General features: G+C 54.0%; 1 protein-coding gene and 1 long non-coding RNA gene across 2 annotated transcripts; both read left to right on the top strand.

Moving 5' to 3' along the window:
• Positions 1 to 3,932: 3,932 nt before the first annotated feature.
• ARF6 (ADP ribosylation factor 6) lies at positions 3,933 to 8,023 on the top strand. Its single transcript, XM_055817453.1, has 2 exons — positions 3,933 to 4,091; positions 4,172 to 8,023. Exon 2 carries the CDS (start codon positions 4,554 to 4,556, stop codon positions 5,079 to 5,081), a length of 528 nt encoding a protein of 175 aa, XP_055673428.1. The 5' UTR covers positions 3,933 to 4,091; positions 4,172 to 4,553; the 3' UTR covers positions 5,082 to 8,023.
• A 1,189-nt stretch (positions 8,024 to 9,212) lies between these two features.
• LOC129785049 (uncharacterized) lies at positions 9,213 to 12,672 on the top strand. The gene is made up of 3 exons (XR_008748522.1): positions 9,213 to 9,968; positions 10,426 to 10,556; positions 11,415 to 12,672. It is a non-coding gene; the product is annotated as an uncharacterized LOC129785049 (long non-coding RNA).
• Positions 12,673 to 24,285: the final 11,613 nt, after the last annotated feature.

Raw genomic sequence — 24,285 nt, 5'->3', positions numbered from 1 at the left:
ACATGCCAAACCACATAAAATCTTCTTCTGGTGCACAGACCATACAAACAGAAAGTTTTCCTGAAGGGCAGGGAGGATCCTCATGAATAAAGCCCAGTGCAGGTGAAAAAGTATTTGCCTGAGTGGATCCCATTTCTCTTCTACAGCACATAGCCACATCCCCACATCCTCAATTAAGTTTTGGATCTGCTGTGTGTAGTGCAGCATATCACTTCTCTTTGTCAGGTTTTTGGACTTGGATGACGGCAAGATCAACTTTGGATGCTTTCAGCAGGTCACACAGTGGCAGCTGAAGAACACAGCACCCTGCTCCAGCTCAGGGTCCAAGCAGAAAAGCTCTGATCAGCAGCAGAGGCATCAGCGGGAGAGCTCAGGGAACTGTCGGGGTGCCTAGCCTGTCCCTGCTCTGGCTGCTGAGGGATGGGACACGCAGCTGCTAAAGGCTCAGGGACCTGTGGGGCAAAGGCAGTTGAGCAGAAGCTGTTGACCACAGCCTGGAGCAGCATGGCTCGTCTCGGCCACGGGCCCACCCAGGGCAGAACATGCATCAGGAAAGGAGTGGGCCCCTGCTGGCAAAGGGATAATACAGATTGGAGCACCCTCTCATTTGCCGATATCAAGCATGGGCACGCAGGAACCCTGCGGGGAGAGGAGCAGCGCAGGAAGTGGCACTGCTGCTTAGTCAGCACAAGGTCCCACCACGTGGAGATCGGATCTTCAGCAGCTCTCGTGCAAGAGCAGCTGCTGTCTCCCTGAAAGCAACTCCATGCCTTGGCATGCATGCAAGTACTTCACAGTCCCACCACTTCCAGTTTACCAGGAGGGAAAGGAGAGAAGAAGCTCAGGAAAAACAGAAGAACCCAGCTCTTGGCCAGCTGAAATGGGCAAAACCAAAACTGGGCAAGCCCTGTCTGCAGACGGTCCCCAAGGATGAGGGACAATGCAGTCACTAACGAAGGTAAAAAAAGACACAGTTCAAGAGGAGAGACCTGAGGAACAGCACACCTGGGTCAAAACAGAGGGAGAAGGTGATAGAAAAGGCACTTTCCCACTCTGCAGGTATTCATTTTTGTTTGTGCCTTGTGGTACCCACTGGCTGGTGGCACAGGCTGCAGAGCAGCCATCCCCTCCTGCAGCCCAGACAGAGAACCATCCCAGGTGCCATTCAGTGTTCCGCTGGCTGCCAGGTGCTGACACACTTAATGCTTGAGATCCATATTCCACAATGGGTAGATCCCAGGAGAAAGCACCTAAGGTAACTCTCAGCTGTTAACAAGAAAAGCAGAAAAGCCTCACATGCAGTCACACCCTCCCCTTAATGCTTTACACAGCCCAAACAAAAACACTAAAAAGACAGTCATTTCCTGAAACCAGAAAATTCTGCTCTGAGGCCAGCGGGTAGAGCAATCAACCTGCACGCAGACAAAGGCAGTACTTCAAAGCTTCTGACATCTCCGTTTGCAACTATTTTGGTCAAGACCCATGGTCTTGTACTACTGCTGCCTCATTTAATAACCTGCCGCTCACATTCACCAGCACGGAAATGGTCATGCGGAACAGAGCCAAGTAGAAACCCACAAACGTCCACATCCTGATGTTAATTTTAGCCCTGCTTGGCAGTAAAATATTTAGATAAATTTCTGATGCCAGTGAGAGACTGAACTAGCTGTATCCAGTGGGATCACTAGGCCTTGCTGTTAATCCCACACCAGTACAGTACTTAGCAGTATTACCTGCTACTTTAACCATGACAGTATGAACTCTGGCACTGCCTGATGCATGCAGGGACACTCGTGAGCCCTGGTGTCAGCAGACGGTACCCCTGGCGCAGCCTGCACACACTCATTTGGAGAGGCCATGGATGGTATGTTTTCCTTGGCATCCTCCGTCTTTGCTCGCTGCGTGAAAGAGCAAGGCTGCCTCAGAAACTTACTGTCATCCACTTAATAGTCCTGTAGTCCAGGAAATCTCCCATTATTCTAGACTTTTTTAAAGACACCAATTTCCCTTTTGCTGTCCCAAGGGGGATCGCTTTGCATGTCCCACACAACTGCAAAAATGTCTGCCATAAAAATTAACTCATAATTTAGTATTTTTGAAGGGACAGAAGGATACAGTGAAGTCAATCTTACGCACGTGATCCAAAGTGGAAGACACCTGTGCTCTCTGAGAGCCACACAGTTCAGAACGTGACCACACCACCCAGCTTCCCTGAAGGCTGACCCCAAAGTGACCACAGCACATTTTGCTGGGTTTGCGTTCTGGGTGCTGCTTCCCACATCCATGCCATCAGCTCAGAAGCAACTACCAACACAGGTTTGCTTTCCCCTTGCCTTCCTCTGCGCAAGCCTTGCCAGCAGGAACTGGGGGGGGCAGCCCCATGCTCCGGCATACTGAAGGAGCAGCCCTGCACTGCTCGTGTGCGCTGGCCTCGCTGGCACCGCTCTGGGAGCGCAGGGTTGCGACATGTTGTGCGTGTGAAACTGGCCAAACGTGTGCCTGCCGGTGTGCAGAGGGCGCTGCTCTGTGTCAAGCAGGGCGTGCTGGGGCACTGCTCCCGGGGAAGGCAGGCCTGGACTGTGGCTGGGTAGGCGAACGCTGCATTTCCAAGTGGTTGGCCACAGCTGGAATTTCACTGATCTGGATTACAGGGAGTGACCCAAGACAAGAAGGGGCCATAAACCCAATGACACTACACATCACAGAAAGGTCTGGGTTTGAAGGGGGCTTTAAAGGCCATCTAGTCCTGCAGCAAGCAGGGACATCTTCAACTCCACCAGGTGGCTCAGAGCCCCGTCCAACCTGGCCCTGAATGTTTCCAGGGATGGCGCATCCATGACCTCTCTGGGCAACCTGCGTCCCAGCACCCTCTCCCTACATCCCCCCCAGTATCCTAAGATAGGGTTTAGTTTTACACAGGGAAGGCTCTTTCCGGAGGGTTCTGTGAGGGCCCACCCCAGCAGGTCACAGGCACAGTGGCAGGGCCACTCAGGTTACCTCCCCGCCTGGGACCCAAGCGCAGCACGCAACTGCTGCCAGCTGCCCTGTGCCTTGTCACCACACTGCCCTGGGCTCGCTCAGGACCCGACACAGCACCCAGCCCACAGCAGCGCTGGGGCCAGGTGAAAGGGGCCTGCCTTGGTGCAGCACAGCCGGCCGTGGGCGGCACCTCAGCGCCTTCCCGAGGCGGGCACCCTGCCACTGGGTTCCTTCTCCCATCGGGGCCCTCTTCGCCCACCGAGGCGAGCAGGGAGCCGAGGCCTCGCAGCCCGGCTGGGTGTGCCACCTGCAGCGCTACCGCAGCCGGCCAGCTAGAGGCCACCCCGATGGACACGTTTCATGCCAGCCCAGCTCCCGCACCGCGCCCCGAGGCACTGGGCCGTAAGCCCTCGGCGCCCCGCCAGCCCAGCCTTCCCCTCCTCGCTGGCCCCGCCACCCGGGCGCTGCTGGCCCTTTAAGACGCGCCCTGGGCGCCCTCCGCGCGCTCCTGCTGACGTGTGATCGCGTGGCGCCTCTCCCCACCGAGGCCCCGCCCCCTCGCCTGCCCGCACGCGCAGTGCCGCCCGCGGGAGCCGGGCCCCGCCCCGCCCCGCTGCCGCCGGCCCGCTCCGCGCAGGCGCGGCAGGGCGAGGCAAGCGGCTACCCCGCCCGGCGGGCGGGGTAGGTGGGGCTGGGGTGGCGCACGCGCACCGCGCCTCGCGGGCGGGCGGGAGGGACAGCCCCGCCCCTCCCCTCCCGCCAGGGAAGGAGCACGCGCGGCGGGGCGGGGTTCCGGCCGCCACGGCCCCCGCGCAGCCGCAGTTCGCGCCCGAGGCCGCGCGGGAAGCGGAGTGGCGCGCGCGGCCTGGGCGGAAGGGGGCGGGTCAGAGCGCGCCCCCCCCCTCCCCGCGGCCGGCTGCGGCGGCGCATGCGCGGGGGCAGGGGCGGCGGGTGGCGCCGCGAGCGGCCCGGCGGGCGGGGCGGGGGGCGCCGCGCGCAGGCGCCCTGGCGGCGGAGGGGAAGTGAGGCGGGCTCGCGCGGCGCCTTTTCCGGCGGTGCTGGCTGAGGGAGCGGCGCGCAGAGGAGCCGGCCGCGAGCCCGCCGGCCCTGAGGTAACTGCCGCCCGCTCCGCTCCCCTCCCCTCCCCGCTCGCCGCGCCGCCCTGTCTCACGCTCTCTCCGTCCCTTTGCAGGCAGGACGCGGAGCCGCCGCCCCTAAGCCGGCATCCATGAGCTGAGGCGCCGGCGCGGGAGCCAAGGCAGGAGCCGGGCGGAGCCGCCGCCTCGGGCCAGGCGGAGGAGCGGAGAGCGGCGCGGCCCCCCTTCCCGCAGCGCCTGGTCCGCACCGCCGCGCCAGGCCTCCCCTCGCCTCCCCCTCCCCCGCCCCGCTTCTTCCGCAGCCGCCCCATGCGCGGCCGGCGCTGAGCCCCGCCTGCCCTTGCCCTGACACCCCTGGGCCGGCCCCGCTCCGCTTCGGCCCCCGCCCCGCCCGGGCTGTTCGGGTGGGTCGGCGCTCGCCCTCCGCTCCCCCCACCCCCCACCCCGGAGGCGCCGGGCCCCTTGGATGCCGCCGAGATGGGCAAGGTGCTGTCCAAGATCTTCGGCAACAAGGAGATGCGGATCCTGATGCTGGGTCTGGACGCGGCTGGTAAAACCACCATCCTGTACAAACTGAAGCTGGGCCAGTCCGTCACCACCATCCCCACCGTGGGCTTCAACGTGGAGACGGTTACTTACAAAAACGTCAAGTTCAACGTGTGGGATGTCGGGGGCCAGGACAAGATCCGTCCCCTCTGGAGGCACTACTACACGGGCACGCAAGGGTTGATCTTTGTGGTGGACTGCGCCGATCGCGACCGCATCGACGAGGCCCGCCAGGAGCTCCACCGCATTATCAACGACAGGGAGATGCGGGACGCCATCATCCTCATCTTCGCCAACAAGCAGGACCTGCCTGATGCCATGAAACCCCATGAAATCCAGGAGAAACTGGGCCTGACCCGAATCAGGGATAGGAATTGGTATGTGCAGCCCTCCTGTGCTACTACAGGGGATGGACTCTATGAAGGGCTGACATGGTTAACATCCAATTATAAATCCTAATGAGAGAGTAACTATTTAGTCTACAAAGAATTAAAGAAAAAAAAAGTAACCGACATGGCTTTCCAGAAGATTGATTCTCTACTGAAAAGTAAAACAAAAGCATCCATAGGATTATCATCACCTTTCTCCAGTTACCACCCTTTCCTTCTGCACACTTGACTGGATTCCTGTTTTAACTCTTCTTGCTTGGCGTTAGGATGCTCTAATCTCCGAATGTGACACGAACACAAGCACTAGATGCTATGGCAGACTTCCAGCAAACAGGGGAAAGACACATTGTAGACTTGCTAAGTAACTTTCTCCCCCCCCCCTCCCCCCCCCCTTTGATAGCCCTTAAGATGGTTTGATTATTTTGGGGGATGGTTGGGGGAGGGATACCATTTTCAATGTATGCTTTCTGGTTCTACTGTTTTGATTATATTATTTTTTTTCTTCTATCACTTGCTGTAGATTGCTACTTTTTTGCATTCATGCAGAATATGTTGATAGGTCTACTTCATCTAGTAAACTGAAAATTATTGCTTAAAATCAAACTGCAGTCTGTCTTTTTATATTAAGGACTTTTTTTAAAGTTCTGTTAATCTGTAACTAAATAGTGACTCTCAGTCTGTCTTCATATCTCAGACTAATAATGAAACAAATTCTTGCCTACAGTGGCAGATAGTGAGAATACCATTGTAACATGTTCAAAGTGCATATCAGGCATAATGTTAACTAGGTAATGTAAGAACTGCTTTGAAATGTCAGCTGTGAAGTTCTGAACCATACATCATGCATGAGAAGGGATGCAAATAAGTTCCCCATACTACATAACAACCATATAGCAAATAAGACATGAATGATGTAATAGTTCCAGGGTAGATACTGTTCAGTTTTCGTCTTGCATTGCAAACTTAAATGATGTTTAGCTGCGGTTTTTACTACCTGTGTCAGTCTCCGAATCAATGCAAGATAGGTTCCTTCCAGAAAATGCAGCAATAAGGTGTATGCATTGCAACAAGTTTTACTTTAAATCACAGGTGTTTAGGCAAAAATCTAGCACTGACTTGCCTGTCTTGTGAGCGAGACAAATTGTTTTCATCTCAAGGCAGTTGAAGACTTCTAAATCTTAAAAGGGTTTCTGATTCTTTCCAACAGGCATGTAGTGGAGAAGGAAATACTGGGGTGTGTTTTTCCCCCCATTTTGTAGACTTCCAAAGGGGCAAGTTCTGTGCTAAGCTTTAATTGAGCTCGGTAATTTCTGACACCTGAATAATAGCCATTTTGAGGAAATCACTTCTTGGTTCAGTTTTCCAGGACTCGACTGAACTCATGCAAGTAGTTGCAGTCCTTCACCATCTGTCTCGGTAGCCGGTTGTTGCTGTAGTCCTGTAGGAAGGAAGCTATGTTGGATGTCTGAAGCCCATTGAGTAACTACTAATGAGAGCGGGGAGGGGAGAGAGAGAGTATACGACAATGAATGTAAACTTCCATAATTAGTTCTTAAAGGGCAAGCAGCTCATTTGCCATATCACAGTCTGTACATGTGACTGGCAAAAAAAAACCCCACCCAGGATAAGTATTAGTACAAAAACTCAATCAAGTATTAATGCTGGGTGCAAAAAATGTTAAAGCAGCTGGTTCTTATTCAGCCTTAAGGATTAACTTCAGATTTCCTCAAGGAGTTAAACTCAATTGGGGAATTCTAGGAATGTATGCTACAAAACCAGAAGAAAATGGCTTTTTTTTTTTGGCTTTTTTTTTTCCAAGGATATGGGTTTTACATGAAATTGGGGGCATTACACTACATTTTTGCAGTGTTGACTCTGCATGCTGAGTACATTGTATATGGAGCTCTTACCAAAGATGTATGGAAGATAAAAATACTGAATTAACTTCTGAAATTGAATTCTTTGGACCACTTAAAAGTTCCTTTAGAATATGGTTCCAAAAGACTTACCTTGATGTGGGTTGCAGATGGGACTGAATGGGTTCTTAAGCTAGAAGGTAGAGCATCAATTGACTATTAAGTCTTTGTAAGTTAAAGAAAGTCTGCAAAAGCTTAATGTAGAATAACTCCAATCTCAGCTCTAAAGAAGAGGAGGTGAGATTATTTTTTTTTTCACTCAAGGCTTTTTGCCATTGGAATATCATTGCTCTATTTTCTAGCTTTTTTTTTTCTCCTGTTGATGTAATTTAACAAGTAGGTTGGTGGTATAAAGACTAAAAATACAAGAATAAGGTTACTGTTTTCTTCTGGAGCATAAATAAAATAGCCAAGCACAAAGTAAATGCCTAAACTGGAAAACTTGAAGCTCTGTTAATGGTTCTTGAACTTTCTTAAATCTATTCTCAGTTAACATGAAAACTTCAATAACTTCCATTTTTCGTCTAAGTTGATTTACTGTGTTTTCAAGTGCTGGGGCAGACTTCTTTGGTAGACTTTGCATTAAGTTGAATTCACAATTTTGTATTTCCTTAGTAACTTTGTTATTCTGTTTTTGTAGGTGAAAGGAAACTGATTATGCTTCTGAATTTTTTTATTGTCTTTTTTTGAGGGGGAGAAAAAGTTACTGAAACATGTGGCAGAGATGTCAAAAATAAATGGCCATTGCTACTGAACAAAATACAAAGGTTTCACTTTCAACATGTCCTTTATAGGTTGTAGCTGAACCTTACCACGAACTAGTGGCTCTCAGGCAGTAAACACAGCCTGTAGGATAAAGTGGCAATCTGTAAGAAATCCTATGATTTCAAAACTAATCTGGAGTTTAAGTGCATCAATTTGTGTTCATGTGAATTTATGGACTAAGTTTTGAATGGCGTTAATTGTGTCTGATCAGTGAATGAGTTTGTAGACTGTGATCTCCCTGACTAAAGTAAACAGGAATTTTGTGTTCTCAATATGGCTGTAGTGTTGGTAAAGAACTAATAAGCAGAAAATAAAGCAATTATACAGCGGAGCTCTCCTGGTATGTTACTTATATTTAATTATGAGAGAAACAGAAAGGGGCAATATGGTGCTGGAGTAGAGCATTCTGCCGATATAAAGAGGTCTCTGTTCTGTATCTTGCAGTTTTGAAAGCCTGTCTGTAATTCCTTTGAGACTTAGATTAGCGACTATTTTTATAAGTGGAAAGGATGATACTTCTTTAATACTCCCACTTGTAGTTCACAATCTTTAGCAAACTTTAGTGTCAAATTTATACTGCCTCGGTGCCAGCCCCACATAACTTGGGAAGGTGATCAGCTCCGTGCAAGGGCATGGAGGGACTGTGGCTTAGTGGGACAGCGCTGCGTTCCGTGGAAGAAATTACTTGGTCAGAAAGGGATGATGTTAGGCCAGCGTAGAAAATGCAGCAATGGACAAAAGGGTTGATGAGTGAATAGGGGTGCTTGTGGAGTGACAGATGTGGAGTTGGGACATCTTTGGTGCCTGAATAGGACGCGAGCGAGCTGATAAAAGGACTTGGGCAGGTGCAGTGGGGAACACATCGGGGGGCCGGGAGCCAAGCAGCAGGCTGGGGTGCGCGCAGTGGGCTATGGTTACTGCAACAGCTGCCGTCCTGCGGCCCCGAGGAAAGGCAGCGGTGTTACGGGAACCACCCACGGCTCCCAGCCTGGGGCTGGGCGGGCGGAGGGGACGGCGGAGGTCCTGAGGCAGCTCCCAGCACCCACAGCTGCAGGTGTGAGGCCAGGCACTGGCTGCTGGGAACTGTCTCCTTGTTGCAAAGCTTTTGGGAATCGTCAGGGAATATCACTCAGCCAGGGGGGAGTACCTGGGTGCAGGGGCGGTGGGCACACTGCAGCTCCCATCCTCCGCAAAGCCTTTTTCTGCCGGCTATTTAGGCTAGGCTCTGTCTACCTGGATGTCAGTTAAGGGTGTGGCTGTGTAAATGAACTTAACTCTGACTTTAATTAAACTACTTGGAGTTTGGAGACAAGGCTCCAGAAGAGTAAACTCATGTCTCTTTCATTGTAGTAGTTAGTAATTTTTCAAAATGTCAGCACTTATCGTTTTAGATCGGACCTTTGTTACAGCAGCAGTTAGTGTGACTCCCAAGAGCACCCTTCCTGAAGCGCGCTGTGACTCACGCTCCGGCAGGGCTCTTTTCCCCAGTCACAGGGCCGTGCTCCTTGTAGACGGGGCTCGGAAAAAATGTGCCTGCCACCCCTAATTGGAAATTAACCCTGCTAATAACGATAGTCCTCCCAAAGGAACGTCTGTTGGTTAAAAAAAAAATAAATTAGTTGCATCGTCAAAACAGCTGGCTGCAAGATCTGCGATAGCCAGTTGCTTCGCTGGTGGACCTGAGCATTATTTCTCTTGTGGCTGGGACTGCTGGGACCGCTGGCAGCGGAGAACTTGCTCTGGAGCCTGGAAACAGCCTCGGTGTGGGCACCGTGACTCACACTTCCCACTAACGCACGGCTGCGCTTTTTGTCTTGGATTTGTTTCTAGTATCTGTCCAGCCTGACGGGTTCGGTATGTGGAATCTGAAATCACCTTGGCTTTGGTGCTTTCTGGAAAAAAAAGAGCTTTCCCCTCGCCTCGTGGGGAAGCGTCAGCTTTCAAGGGCTGTTGGTGAGTGAGCGGCAGCTCTGCTCGCTAACTCTGTTCCTCTTTTGATGTCCTAAGCGCTGCTCCAGCCTGCGTTTCAGAACTGTGCCTAAGCACACCAAGATGCTTTCAGGACTTCAGGCCGAGGTGGATGACTTGCGCGCCGCCATCAATCTCGCTTTGAGAATTTGGAGCGTCATGAAGAACGGTGTAATTTTAGCCCTGCTGTCAGTTCTGGAGGGGTGAAGCGAGTGAGTCACAGCCCGTGGCGCTCGGCACCGAGGGACGCACCCCGACAAGCGCCGGGAGCTTGTGCGAAAGGCGGATTTTGGTAGGCGGTAAACTGGGTATGTGGTGTATTGTCCAGGAAGTCGCTCTTCTCTTGCTTAAGAACAGGTATCTCTGGCGTCCTTAAAAAAACATAGAGAGGAGAGGGGAAAAAAAAAAAAAAAAAGTCAAGATGTGAGTCATCTGCTGAGCTCTCCAGCCTCAGAGTCTTACAGTGGTTTAACAGGCTTGGGCCCTTGCTTCGCCTCGAGAGAAATTTTTCCCTTGCAGAGGATGCACTCCTCTGTTACTGGTTTCTTCAGTTGCATCTTCTAGGACAACATTAGTTAAAAAAAACCCCAAAACTTAATTGGGGTAATTGGGGTTTAATGGCTGTCTTGTGAGAGGTGGAAATTGATAATGCTTGAAAATTGATAACGCTGGGAAATTATATATAAATATATATATGTATTTATATATATATATTTATATATATAAATATATATATATAAAAAAGTAACACTTTATTTTCCTTAGGAGTATTCAGATGAACGCCACCTGGAGAAGATCCTGCCTGGCTCAGCGTAGGTACCCCTTGTGCCCAGCCGCCCTTCAGAGCTGGTGAACACTCACCCAGTGGTTACACAGAGGAGGAAGCCGAGGTGCAGGTAACAGGCAGAACTCCTGAGCTTATTTCTGCATCTGTGCCTAGCATGGATTCCTTGTCTGAAACATAGCGGGGGGAGCGCTGCCTGGGCCAGGTGCTGGCTTCGTCCCCAAGTTCCTTTCTGATGGAGTGGGATCGCAGGGGAGGTTTTCTCTCTCATGGTTACAGGAGATGACAAGCTGTGGAAAGCTGCAGGAAGACACTGTGTTACATGCTGACGGTCTTGGCTCTTTTGTGGGAGTGCAGTTTTATTCATGTTTTTTGGGGGGGGGGAAGCAAAAGACCTCAAGACAGCTTACACAGCCCTCAGCCTCTGCAGTTAGAGTAGGACAGATGGGGGGGGGCTGGCAGACCTCAGCAGCTCGGGAAGCATTTTCCTCAGTTTAACTGGGACTACTTGAGGGGATGATCTTGCTCTTTGCATACCCGAGCTGCAGCAGTGCTCGTCCCCAAGCCTGCGAGCGTCCATCAGAGGAAGGTCCATTGCGGGGAAAGGTGCAGGCAGCCAGCCTCCAGCACCTGCCTGGATCGTTGCTGCTGGGGACAGAGAGGAGTGGAGGGAAAGCATCCAGGGCTGGCACCAGTGCCAAAATACCTCTGGCGTTCATTTGAAGCTGGTATTCGAAGAACAAACTCGTTACATGGGTTTGGAGGGCTGGGGCAAGGCTGCAAGGGGGAACTGACACTGGTGCTGGGTGCTGACAGCTTCTAACTTGGAAGTAACATTTGCTTGGCATACTTTCTCAGAAGGAGACTTTGCACTCTACGTGCATGGAACGTGGGATTGCATAGTCCTCGTGCTGTTAATATTTGCTATTTTTGCCCTGAGGAGCTTTCTACATTTTCCTTTTGAAAACAGGGGCCGTTGTGGAGCAGGCGCTAACCCCGTGGCTGTTAACTTCCTGCTGCCGCCCATCAGCGGACCGAGGTGCGCTCGTGCAGTTATCCCATTAGCTTAACATCTGCCAAAACGCCCTTTCCCCACAGGGGCTGGATTAGTCTGGAACTGACCCAGCTCCCCGGGAAGCTTTTCCTATCACGTACTTGTGGCTTTCAGTCCGCTGCCCTAACTGTAGCCAAACCCAGCGCGTGCGTCTCACCGTAGAGCAGGAAATTTCCGCAAGCAAAGCAGTGATTTGGCTCTACTTTTCCCTCCAAAGCAAGTCTAAGTCTTCAAATTGCACTGTGTTTAAATGTTCAAATTACATCCTATATATCATGTAGACACTTGTATTTTCAATCTAAAAGCTTGTTTCAGCTGCAATGACCTGTGCTGGACCGGTTTTCACACCAGTACCGAAAAGAAAAGCATTTCAAGGGAGAGGTGAGGGGCAGCAGCAGGACAGACACCACCGGTGTGCTTGATTTCTTCTTGCTGCCCGACACAAAGGTTCAGGACAAAATTCCCCAGCACCTGCTGGCTGGAAGATGAGCCCAGCTCACCAAGGGCCAATGTGAAAGTCGCTGGCATCCAGTGCTGCGTTGTGGAAGGCGTTGAATTGCTGCCAATGAGCTGTCCCTGGATCTCGCCCTGGCTCATCTTATAACTTTGGACTAGTTTACGAATTCAAAGTCTTCTAGCCCTTGCCTCCAAGCACCTTGAGCATGTGGCACGTGTGAGCCAGGGTCACCGTCGGCTGGGCTGGGACACTGCTGCCTGGGCACTAGCGATGCTCCGGGGCTGGTCCTGCCGGGCTCTGGGGTTGCAAAGGCACCCTTCTGCCTCGGGCCTGCTCCTGGCCCTCTGTGGGGAGGGACGGGAATGTTTCAGACCAGGGTGGTGATATGTTATGCCTTAAGTAATGCCATCAGCAGCCTCGCAGCTGCAATCTCAGGATCTCAGCTCCCACCTTACCTGTTGGGTTGATACCTAATGAAGAAATGATCTGCATTGTCCCCTTGATAGGAGGTTACACTCTCAAACACAGCACCAAAGCTTCCCAGCTTTTGTTTCCACTGTGGATCTTATTAATGATTTAATAACGGGGGAGGCATCTCCCTGTGAGGACGAGCTGCAGCTTTTTCACTTTGTTTGCGGTTGCCCATGGGTTTCCTTTACCCTCCAGGTCCCAGCCTGCCACCCTCACTCCAGCGCCACCCTTCCTTTTGCTCCCGGTTTTCAGCATCCCCCTAGCCCTGCGGTGCCGTGGCCGTGCCTTTAGGGAGAAGGGGCTCCACAGCTTCTCCCTTCCCTCTTCCAGGCTTTCCGGCAGCTCCTGCTCCCAGTCCTCCAGGAAACACTCAAAGTAGTGAAACTGGTTAATCACGTTGACACTGGAGGAGTGCTGGCATCCAAGTGGAATCTGTGGATTAACTCGTTCAGCCTGGTGTTTGCTAGCTTCTCAGCAGCCTGATGCATTATTCAGCAGCCAGGTTGCTTTTGGGCCTTCAGAAAAACTGGAGCTTCCCAACACTTGAGGGTTTTATGAACTGACGTTTCTCCTTCGAAGCTTGCAGCTTCCTCCTCTCTTGGACTGCTAATGAACGGCAGGCTGATTAAGGCCGAGACCCAGAATATTTTGTTGCTGGTTCCTGTAGTCTGGCGGGGAGGCTTGCGGCAAGCAGGCTTACTCCTGAGCTCCAACCCACCTCCCAGCCACCGCCTTCAAAAAAGAAGATGTTATTGAAGGCATTGGATCTGTGGATGTGTTTAACATCTGCCAACTCCCCAGCAGCCCCATGTTGCCAAAAATGCACGTCACGTCACCAAGGCAGGCTCCGGGACAGCCACGCCATAGCCGTGTGGGTACGGACCAGCCTGCTTCCAAACCTGCAGTTCAAGCCGGGGCGCTTGCGAATGACAGATAGGGAGGGTGAGGTGACTAATGAAGAATAAATATCCTGTTGCACCCTCGTTGTAGGCAACGATGTCTCAACACAGCAGTGTCAGATACGGGGAGGTGGAAGGGGGAGCACAGCTGGCTCCGTCATCCCTGGTTTTCTTTTGCCTCCAGGTGTAGGATAAAAAGGGGAAAGGCAGGAGCTGGGATGTTCCAGAGGAAAGCGGAGGATGGGGGCTGCATGGAGGGTGGCAGGGGCAGGAGAGTGACAAGTACCAGGCAGAGAAGCAGAGCAGTGCCTGGAGGAAGGCTCTTTCTTCCTCAAACACATTTTTTCCTGTTGGTTTCAATGGCAAAACCTGGACTGTGGTGTCCCGTCCCATCCGGTAGTGACACCTCTGAGTTTATGCCAGAGGAAGGTGTTTGTGGGGCCACAAAGTCTAAGACGGCAACTTTCCATCTTCTCTGATTTTTCAAGCTACTGCAGAGGAGCTGTTGCCAAAGCCTGCTCTCCATTTTAGAAACATAATTGAAATTATGCAAATGCTGGTGCGGCACCGGTGAGTGCCCGATGTGCCTAACGCCCCAGTGCGGCTCTGCGCCGATGTAAGGCTGCTTCAGCACCAAAGCCCTGCACCAGTCAGGGGGAGGCCGGGGGGCTCAGCCCTGCTCCGGCCACGGCTCCTGGTCCCGCCAGTGCCCACGCCGAGCAGCTGCTCCTGCTCCAACGATGCTCAGAGCAAAGCGCAGAGCTTGCTGCATTCATGCCAGAACACCCAGCGTGTGGAGCAGCGGCACCGTTGCTCGGCCCCCCGGTGTTGCCAAACGCTGCGGTGGTCGGGGCGCGGGGCTGCACTGGGGGCCGGGGTGGTGGGGCTCACACAGTGCTGGCCTGGCAGTGCTGCTGCGGGGGACCAAGGGTGGAAGCTGGAGCACTGAGGCTTGAAGGACCAGACTGAAACTTTCCCCGCGAGGCTGCTCTTTGCATTGCCACCCTGCTGCCCTCCAGGTACGCCACCCTGCCCCGATATGTGGGGCAGGGATGGTACCTGGAGCTGGTTACAGTTCAGACCTGGGATATGGTTCGGGCATTGCCCTGGTGACTTGGCCCCAGCAGGGAGCGAGCCCTGGCTGGGTGAGGGGCTCTTGCCCTTTGGCTGGGCAGCGCCGAAGCTGCGGTGGTGCTTTGCACCTCAGCCGCAGTGGTCAGCAGTGGGAGAGGTGGCTGATGAAGTCCAGGCTCATGGGAGAAGCTGGCTCGGTGGCAGCTTGATAGTGCTTTTGGAGCGGGATCCTGGGAGGGGCTGCTGATGCAAAGGCAGGCCCTCGCGGCGCTCAAAGTCCTTCTGCAAGAGACTTGCAAGAGGGAGGAGGTTTTTGCCAAAAGAAAAGCACTTCCCTCCCACACCCATCTAGGCCTTTACAACTGTGCGTCCCTCCATGGTTCCTCTTTTAGCACCAGGGCTCCTAAAAAAAAAAAAAAAGTGTTGACTGCAGCTTTTCAGGAGGCTGCAGTGTGCTTGTGTCAGTTAATGCACAGCTTTTCCCTGGGCTCCTTCCCACTGTGGTTCTTAGGCTGAATGCAATCTTTTCCGGTCTGATCGCATGGCCGAGGAATGTATGTGCATATGCAGTGTGTGTCTGGAGTAAGTTAAGTGCCAACAGAGAGGCTTTCATGAGCAGTGTAGAGGAAAAAATGATGCCCAAGTTGCTGCTTCCCCAGTTCCCTTTGGGTTTGGGATGTCAACCCGGCAGGCGAAGGGCTGCTCTGTCCCGACCTCAGCGTCGCTGCCTGCATCGCGGGTGTGCGGCAGCGATTTCTGCCTCTCCACGGTCAATAAAATCTTTGCCAACTGGAACAAAAATATTAAATCCAGTTGGCTTGCAAGGTAATGCCGGCTAATAAATAAACGGGGTTGAAAAAAAGAAAACGCTGGGTGATCCAGCGTCACAAACAAGCATGTCATTCAGCGCTCCCTGCGAGACACTGCGGGAGGGTGCAGAGGGTGACGAGCGTAATTAAGAAAACAATTATTGCTAGATGTGAAGCTGCTTCCCAAAGACACCAGGAAATCCAGACTACAGCTGTACTGGCATTGCAAGTCCTGGCAAAGACTCTGTCCGTGCTGGATGGGGGGTTGCATGTGGCACGTTTATTTGCTGGGTCCTAGTCCGTATTCTGGGAGAAGCATTCCAGGTGGGGAGTTCAGCATCCCCCAGCGGGTCCAAAACCCATCCCTCAGCTTGGGTGGGATCTGTGCTGCGTGCTCCCTCCCACCAAAATGTGGCTGGAAAATGCCAGCTGGGGCGGAGGAGCGGGAGGACCAGCAGCTCTTCCCCGCTGCCAGGGCTGGGTGATCCAGCACGAGCTCCCTGAGCATCTTTCCACGCCAGCTACTTTGTCAGCTTGGAGCTCTTGGAAAAAAGAACGGGATGATGTTTCTGTAGCAGAGCCAACATCTAACGCGCTCAACTTGGCTGCGGTCTGTGCGTGGGGCCGTGGTCAGGCACGGTGCTGGATGTAAAAATGCCTTTCCTTGTAGATCTAAATTAGATCTAAATCTAATTCTGCATGCTGAGGGTGAGCTCACCCACTCCCTGCTCCGCAAGGGCAGCGGTGAAACATCACACTTCTGGTGATGGCCACTGGAGCCTGGGACAGCAGCACCAGCATTACTTTTACTGAAAAGTGTGTTGGAGGGTCTCTGTGCATCCTCCAGCTAACCCAGTCCCTGCGGTGACAAATGAAACTGGGGAAGAGCGGCTGGGAAAGCCGGTGGCAGGGCAGCCAAGTGGGGACATGGTGGGGGAACCACAACTCCTGCACCCGCTCCTGCCCATGGGCGTCTGTGTGGGTTTTATATTCATATCTCCCAACCTAACGTCCTGCTGGCAACAACACGCAAGCATGAAAGCCGCTCAAATGCTGCTTTCTGCTGTTGCACGCTGTAAGTGAAAGCAAACAAACCCCAGTGACTGCTGCTAGCTTAAACTGCAAAGCTGTGTGTGGAGATATATATATAAATGTAGAAGTTTATCTCTACTGGTGTTCAATGGATCCCCAGCTAAAAGCATCCCCTTCTTGGGATGCTTAACCACTGCCGGTGTCTGCAGGGAAGCTGGGACTTACTCAGACCCCGGAGGAGGTGGGGACATGTGTGAGCTGGGACCACAGAGCCCGACCTGGTCCTGCACACATGTCCCAGACCTGAGCCTGGGGACGCCTGCTTGGACCCAGTCTTTTACTCTGGGGCAAAACCTTTGTGCTCAAGCCACAGCACCCCCTTTTTTGCTTAAGCTAAGGCCCCCTTATGCTGCTAGATGGCTGCTGGGGGGTCTCAGTAAGGAAAAAGGCCTCTGACGTGGCTCCTGGTGCTGCCTGGTGATTTTCTGGGCAGACACGCCATCCTTGCTTGGTTTGCAGGAGACGGAGGGACTGGATCTGGGCGCTTCTGCCCTTTCTTTACATGATTGTGAAGCCCTGGGAGCAACCCCCCCATCTCAGCAGCCCTGTCTTCCTGGCACCAGCCCTCCTCTTCCCAAAATATCCCCTCCACAAAGCTCTCACAGCTCAAACTGTCCCAACAGCATTTGCAGGGCAGTGCCCGCAGGCCTTTCCACTGAATTATATATAATACTTGAGTTTGGGGTGGGTTTTTTGAGGGGCTTTTTTTTTGGAAGGAAATCTGTTGCCAAGCAATATAGCTGTGGCCCTGCTTTCTCCTCCCAAACCAAGACCTAAAACTGCGTGTACGCCTGCAAATATCTGACGTGTCTGAAGTGGGGTCACAGGAGGCTGGACCACAGGTAGTTGGCAGAATAGCGGCTAGTGGAATTGGGAGAAGGTTTCCCTTTCATTTTCCAGTGGCTGCAAAGTTGGAAGTGGAGGGTTGTTTGATCCCAGAGGCTGCAAGAGATATGGGGGATCCTGAGACAACGTAAAGGGGCCCACAGGGAGGGCAGCAGCGGGCTCTCCCCATGGTTTTACACCTGGTGTGTGTACAGTCTCCTAGACAGCATGTCATGTAAAAACATCGGGGTTTTCCCCCAAAAGAAGGGAATGCAATGCATGGAGCAGCCCCAGCCCCGAGCCATCTGTGGGGGTTAAAGTCAGAGAGCGAACACAGCACCTGCAATAGCCCCTCAGTGGTGCACATGGGTGCTGGCGGGTGTAGATTAACGAGAGGGTCAATATTGAGCCATATCCCGCACTTGGGAGGCTGGCAGAGCCCGTGGGCCTCCTTGGGAAAGCTCTGGTGGGAGCAACGGCACCAGCCCCATGATTGACTTTGGCCCCGGTGCGACAAGCATCACCCACGCCCCAGCCCTGGGCAGGGGGATCCACAGTTTTGCTTCAGACACAGCCGGGTTGACACCCCAAACCCAACCGCAGGAAGGTTTCACCGAAGAGGGATACCAAGTTTTCACGATTTCTTTTTCCCAGCTGCTCAGCCTCGGAGGGAAGTCACACTGGCGTGCTTTCCTCATTAACTGCCGTCAGATTTTCCAGACAGAGCCTCAGTGTGCAGCGCTGTAAATTAGAGTGATTCTCCTTTCTCCGCTGAGGTTGCTTAAGGAGCTTTGATTTAATGGGGTGTCAGAAAGCCCCCATTTCCCACCCCCAGCCTGCAGAGGCACTGGGATGCCCCGTCCCCCACTGCCACCCGTGTCCCTCCCTACATCTTTTCTCTCTCTAACGTTTTTTATATGTAACATGCAGCTAAAACGAAAGCAAGGTCGGCCGAGCCGGTAGCGCCTGCAGGGTGCAGTTCTGCAACCTCCCCCCCGGCTGCAGTTCGGGGCAGAAAGGTATTTAGCCCAGGAGCAAACCCCAATTTCGGCACAAGGATCAGCCAGTGCTGCCGGGGTTTGCACCAGTCCGGGTGTGTGAATGAAGGCAAGCTGTGATTTGCATCACCAGATCACAAGTTGCTTTTAAAGGATGTGACCTAATTAAGTTTCAGCTCTTTTCAATACGATTTTCATACTCACATGGCTTTTTGTGACCTGTGCAACCAGCTGTCCCAGCAGGGATGTTTCAGGCTTGGAAATCGAAGACGAGAAAACATTTAAATTCCCCCGCCAGGAGCAGCAGTGAAGGCAAACTCCGGGGTCTCTCCAAAGCCCCTCTCTGCTCCCAAATTTCACTTCCCACCGTGAAGCTGATGGGCTCATGGGGCTCTCCCCATCCCTGCAAAAAAAGGGGGCGTGTGTGTCTGCAAAGGCTCATCCAGAGATGGGCTCTGTGGGTAAGGGCTCCCAGTGCTGGCAGCTAGTGCTTTTCTTCCCCAAACCAGCTGATTTGTGCAGGAGAAGTTTGTTTCACAATAGGGATGTTTTATTATTATTAATTATTATTCCACTCTTTTTGGTGCTTGGGGCCAAAAAAGGGGGGTTCTTGCTGCACCGTGCTCCCTCCACCCAAAATACCACCCTGACCTTCACCATCGGCCCAGCGATGGGCTGGGTCCAAAGCTGGTCAACCAGAGGCTGCGAGAGCTGTAAAAATAAATCACCCCGGTGGCTGCGGCGGTGTGTGACGGATTGCAAACTGGAGCAAGTGTTTTCCATCCCAGTTCCCGCTGCTTGTGGTGCGAGGGGGCCCAGGGTCTCCCACCCCTCTTCCCAGCATGCCTTAAATCCAGCTGTTCAGCTGTTCAGCTGGATTTAGGACATGCTGTGAAGAGGGGTGGGAGAAGCTGGGGTGAACCAGGTCACCCCCTGGACCAAGTGTCCTTCCCAGGACTCAGTGGTGGGACACCTCCAGCCAAGATGGGTCCCATCAGACCCCACTACCCAGTCAGGGCTCCTAAGCACGAGGCAAAGCCAACCATCCGTTGCAACCAGACCTCCCCAGGAGTCTTTTAAACCCCAGTAAATATTGCTTTGAGTCTTAATTTTCCCCACAGGGATGTCTGGAGAGGGCACGTTCACTGGTGAGAGTAATGGATGTCCCCGAGGAGGGCATCCCGGGTGGCTTTTTGGCTGGATGAGCAGAATACCCTGCGTTTCCCTGTTGCTATGGCAAGGGTGAGAGCCGGGATTTTTGTGCATGGGCTGGTAAATCAAGCCTGTTCTGCACGGCTGATCTGCCCTCATATTAAGGGCATTCTTCACTTCCCCTCACAATTAGCATAAAGAAAAAATTAACTCCTGCACAGTGGACACCGGGCACCACTTTCTGCAGCGTAAAACCCTGCCGCTCCCCTGCGTTTTGGTAAGGTCAAAAACCTGTTGACCAAAGACGTTTGTCAGGCTGAAGGCAGCCCTCATGCTGATGCCCAGCGCGCACCGACCAGAGCCACATGTCACAGCCCAGTCCCTATGGGAGTGCCCAGTTTTGCTCCGGGTGAATCACACTCTTGGCTTTGCCAAACCCCACTGACGCCGGGTTTCAGTTGCAAACTGGGGATCTGGGTGTAAAGGGAGATTCTCTGAAGCTTCCTGGCCACCCTTGGGTGCCTCTGTCTCCCCCTCTGCCCACGGCTCCTGGGCTGTGCCGGCCACGGGGCAATGCCATGCCGTGGAGGTTGCTTTGCTGAGCACCCAGAGCAAACCGGCGGCAGGTACGAAGGACAATTCTGCTTCCCCCGGACCCTCTCTGCCACTCGTCCTCCTTTTCCTCACGGCTGACGCCAGCTGGGAGTGGTGCCCGCCCCAGCGGCTGCGCCCATAATCCCCACCATGAGGTGCGGCAGGTATTACCTGTTCCCAGACTGCTCAAACTTGCCCTGGGTGGCTCGAGCAGTCCTGAGCAGCTCCCCAACTCCCCCAGGCCCCCCCAGATGAATGTGGGTCTTGTATGGCCAGCGCGCTGGCTGCCGCTTCTCCTGCTGGCGGCAGCTTTGTCACCCCAGGCAGTGGGGTGGTGACAGCAGGGACAAGCCATCCTCTCCCTCCAGCCTCCCAAAATAAATACTTGAGGACCTTCCTGGTGGTAAAAGGCAGTGGTGTCCTGCGGGGATAAGGGGTGACTGGTGACACAGTCTGACCTGGCTCCCACAGCACTGCTGAGTCCCCAGGATTTGTCCCTGGGATTCCCCATCACCGCCACGACGCGCTGAATTTGCCTGACGGATGCTTCATTTCAGGGGATGCTCTGGGTGGCCCCGGCCAGCCCCTGAGCTGGGAGGTGACGCGGTGACTTCCAGCTGCTGTACTACATCGCTTTCTCAGCTCCACCGGCTTCTCCTGATTTTCAGTTTTCTGGAGGAGTGGCCGTGCTCCAGCCAGTTTATCAGCTCCCGGCAGACCCGGAGCAGAGCCAGTGTCCTCCCCGAGCCCGGCATCACCCAAAATCCCAACTGCCAGCACTGCCATGCTCCTGCTGAGGGATGCACCCTGGGTGGTGGCATGGGCAGATGCCCATCATTTTCCCCCTCCACAGCAAATCCCAAAAGGGTCTCGAGCCCCCCACGCCATGGCTCAGGGCATTGCTTTCCTCAGGCGAGTTTATCTCGTCCAGCACCAGTCACGGAGCAACCCGCCGCCTTGCTTAAGAGGAAACGAAACAGCCACCGTTAATGACAAGTGGCCACGTGCAGCCCCCTCCCTTCGGCACAGCCCTGCAGGGGCTTATCCATGCCACACACCAAAAACCGCAGCAGCTACTTAGTTCGAAGGTGGGGTTTTTTTGGTTATTTTAACACTAATTAGGTGTTTGGGCCAACTCTGGGTGCGGGTTGCTGTGTGCTCCCTGCCCCCCGGGTTGGGTTGTCCTGAGAGGTTCCCTGCAAGCTTGGCAGCACGATGGCCAATGTCCAGAAGATTTGGGGAGCTCATTTCTCACTCATTTCCATGGAAATGAGGCATTTCACTCCTCTGGCAGAGTGGGAGCACCATGGCAGGACAGGGGTGGGAGGACCCCGCCCCTCGTGATGCTCCTCTCCCCACCTGGGGCTGGAGCTAGCACCCATAGTCCTTTCATGGGGCATTTTTGATGTTTCCCCCTCGCTGGGAACCTCCGAGCTGCTCTTTATCAGCAAAAAGCACAGCCCCATCCTGAGAGCTGCTCACCCCTCTGCCTCGCCGCAGGGTCCCCATTTGCTTTAGAGACCCCTGGATCCAGGAGGGGCAGGATCTGACCCTGCAGGTACAGTCAATACCAGCAGCTAAACAGGCTCAAAAAGGGCTGCCTGTAGGACTGCAGGACATCACCAGGAAAGGATGACTCCATCGTTTGCTAGCAGCTGTTGGGTGGGTTTCAGTAGCTGCTGATCCGTTTGGGGAGTGCATGGCGGGGGGACACAGCCCCTTCCCATCACATGGTGGTGGGCAGAGTAGCCTCCTTCATGCAGAGGTGCCCAGAGCATCCTTCATCCCCGGCACTGCACCTTCAGCCCAAGCAGAGCCCAGAGGTTTGTCCATGGAGGGGGTGAACCTCGCAGCCCCCCTACACCCATCCCCGAGGGCCACCCGTGGTGCTGCAACAAGCGATTACACTGACCATCCCAACCACAACATCCAACCCTGTCCATCAGCCCCCACCAATAATCCCCCCTGACAAAAGACCCCGAGGGCAGCTCCCGCCCCTGCCAGTAATTCCTCCCCTGCGCCCTAATCCCCCTGCCCTTCTGTCGCAGCAGCAGCCAAATCCAATTAACTGTGCAACGATCGCACTCCACACTCCACCCTGCCGGTCCGGCAGGGGCTCAAACAGAGCTGGCAACGTGTCTGTGGCACATGGGGACCCTCAGCGAGGTCCCTTGGGGACGGGGGCTGTGGGGTGGCACTGCCGGGGCTGGAGAGGAGCCATCCTTGCCCTTTAGTGGGGTTTATTCCCCCCAAAAAGGACCTTTGATAGCCAGGAGGTGCGTGTGGCATGGCATAGCCCCTGGTGTGAGGGAGGGGAGGTGGTGTAGGACTCATGGCTGTCACTCTGCTCAGGGTGACTCTTTTGTCCCATTTACCCAGTTGGCTTGGCCGCAGCATTGGCTTCCGAGGTGCCATGGCATACAGCAGTGGTACAGCAGCCATCACGCCCACACGGGTCTGACTCAGCCTCCAAGACCCGACAGCCACTTGCACAGGGTTCGCCATGAGCCCCCACGCTCCGTTTCACATATCTGGTTGCAGAGGAAGATGCTCTGCTCCTCCTCTGGCCTGGCAGGGGGGGCGGGAAGGATGCTCTCCCACCCAGCCACCCTCCTAAGGCTGCCGATGACTTTTCCCACGATCCGATTTGCAAAACCAGAAGACTTGGGGCGGAGGTACCACAAATGCAGGACGGCCCTGACAAACCCCTGCCAGGAACAGGCTGCAGTCAAATAAACAGCCCAAATGTTTGTACTTGCAGCCTTTGCCGGGGCAGTGACGTGGATGAACTCGTGCTGCAAGATCGGGATGTGAAATCAGATATTTTGGGGGATGGCTGAAGCTCCCGGGACAGAAAGGAGGAGCGGTGCAAGGGGAACTGGAAGACACAGAGGGCAACGCTGCACAGGGAAGGGGGTTTGGTGAGGACCACCGGGGACATGCCACAGGGGAGATGCTGCCTTTCAGGGCATAGACAGGGGAAAAGGTGCATGATGGTTGGCCCTAGGCGGCTGCAGAAGTACCAGGCAGCACCTTAAATCAAGTGGATAAATGTGTGGAGGTGGAGGCTGAGTCCAAGGGGACGAGGGTTGACCTGGCCAGGGGACGGCCGAGGGCGGTGCATTGGCCATCGGCAGCTGCTGTAAGACCTGAGCTAATGTTTAGCTTTGGACTTTGCCAAGTTGTCCAAGGGGTGAAGGAGGACGAGGGTGGGAGAGATCCAGGTGGGGCGGACGGTGGTTGCGAGCTGAGGCCGGGGCTTGGCCCACACGGCCATGGCACCTGCCTGAGCTCTGGCTCAGATGGGGTGTGATTTCTGGGTGTAATTCCTACTGGTTTGGTCCCGGTTCAGCAGGAGGACATTCGCTGACAAGGCCTTGCTGAGCTCCCGTTTAGCTCAGCTCTTCATATAATGCTCAGCCCTTCCCGATTTATTTTATTCTCAGCACGCCAGGCTGCAGAGGGGCATTTGCAAGGGCTGACTAAGGGGACATCACTGTGGAAAGGACGAGGAGCCTTGGTGGCATCGCTGACAAGGCTGCAGAAGCAGCCCCGGCACTTGCACAGGGCTGAGCGTGTCCCGCTAGCCTGGATAACCTGCCCTGGGAGGCACCTCGTCTCTATTTAAACCCCCCTCTCCTGGGATGGTATTAAGGACGTGTCTATTAAATTGCTCTGTGTCACTCCGGCACGGCTTGTCCCTGTCACCACCCACGCTCCCCAGGCAGCTCTCGTTTGACCATGGCCACGTGTTTCCTCTCCATCCCCATCACCTTTACCCTGCAGCATCCCAGAGCTTTATGTTTTGAGTTTTGCCTCGCCGGGCAATTTTGCATAGCAACATTTTTCCAATCCCAAATTATTCTAATGACACCAGCGAAGAGCTAAAAATAGGAGAAAGGCTTTTTCTGCCTCTCCCCCACCATCCGCTGCTGGGAGCATGGGGACGGCGCTGGCAGCGGGAGCCTCCGAGGTGTTTGCGGGGAGCGTTTGGAGAGTATCACACCTCCCCTTTCCCAGCCGTGGATCTTTAAATATCTGGCCCAAATCCACACGAGCTTGTAGCTGTTTAACTCTTTGCATTCAAATCAAAAGGAAATTGGGCACCTAAAAGGGCTGGACAAGGACATGGGGCAGTGGGTGCGACACCACCCTGGGGAGCTCTTGCGTGGGCCAGGGCAGGAGGCACTGAACTGCAGGAGGGACCCCCGTGGTGTGGGCTGCAGGGACGCGGCGGCGGGGTCCTCCTGGCTCCCCAGGGGACCTCCCAGCTCCCACAGGGCTCATGGCACCCTCCTGCCCACTTGGCTTCCTCTTGCGCCAGGGCCCTTGGAAGGCTCTGGGCCCTGTGTGCGGTGGGAAAGGCTGTGAGCCAAGGTGGGAAGCAACCCCCGCACCCATGCCGCTCTCCCCAAA

The sequence above is a fragment of the Falco peregrinus genome, chromosome 1, assembly GCF_023634155.1.
Source record: "Falco peregrinus isolate bFalPer1 chromosome 1, bFalPer1.pri, whole genome shotgun sequence".
In the NCBI taxonomy this organism is placed as follows: Eukaryota; Metazoa; Chordata; class Aves; order Falconiformes; family Falconidae; genus Falco; species Falco peregrinus.
Note: the sequence above shows the minus strand (reverse complement) of the source record. Positions and strands in the feature narration are given on the sequence as shown.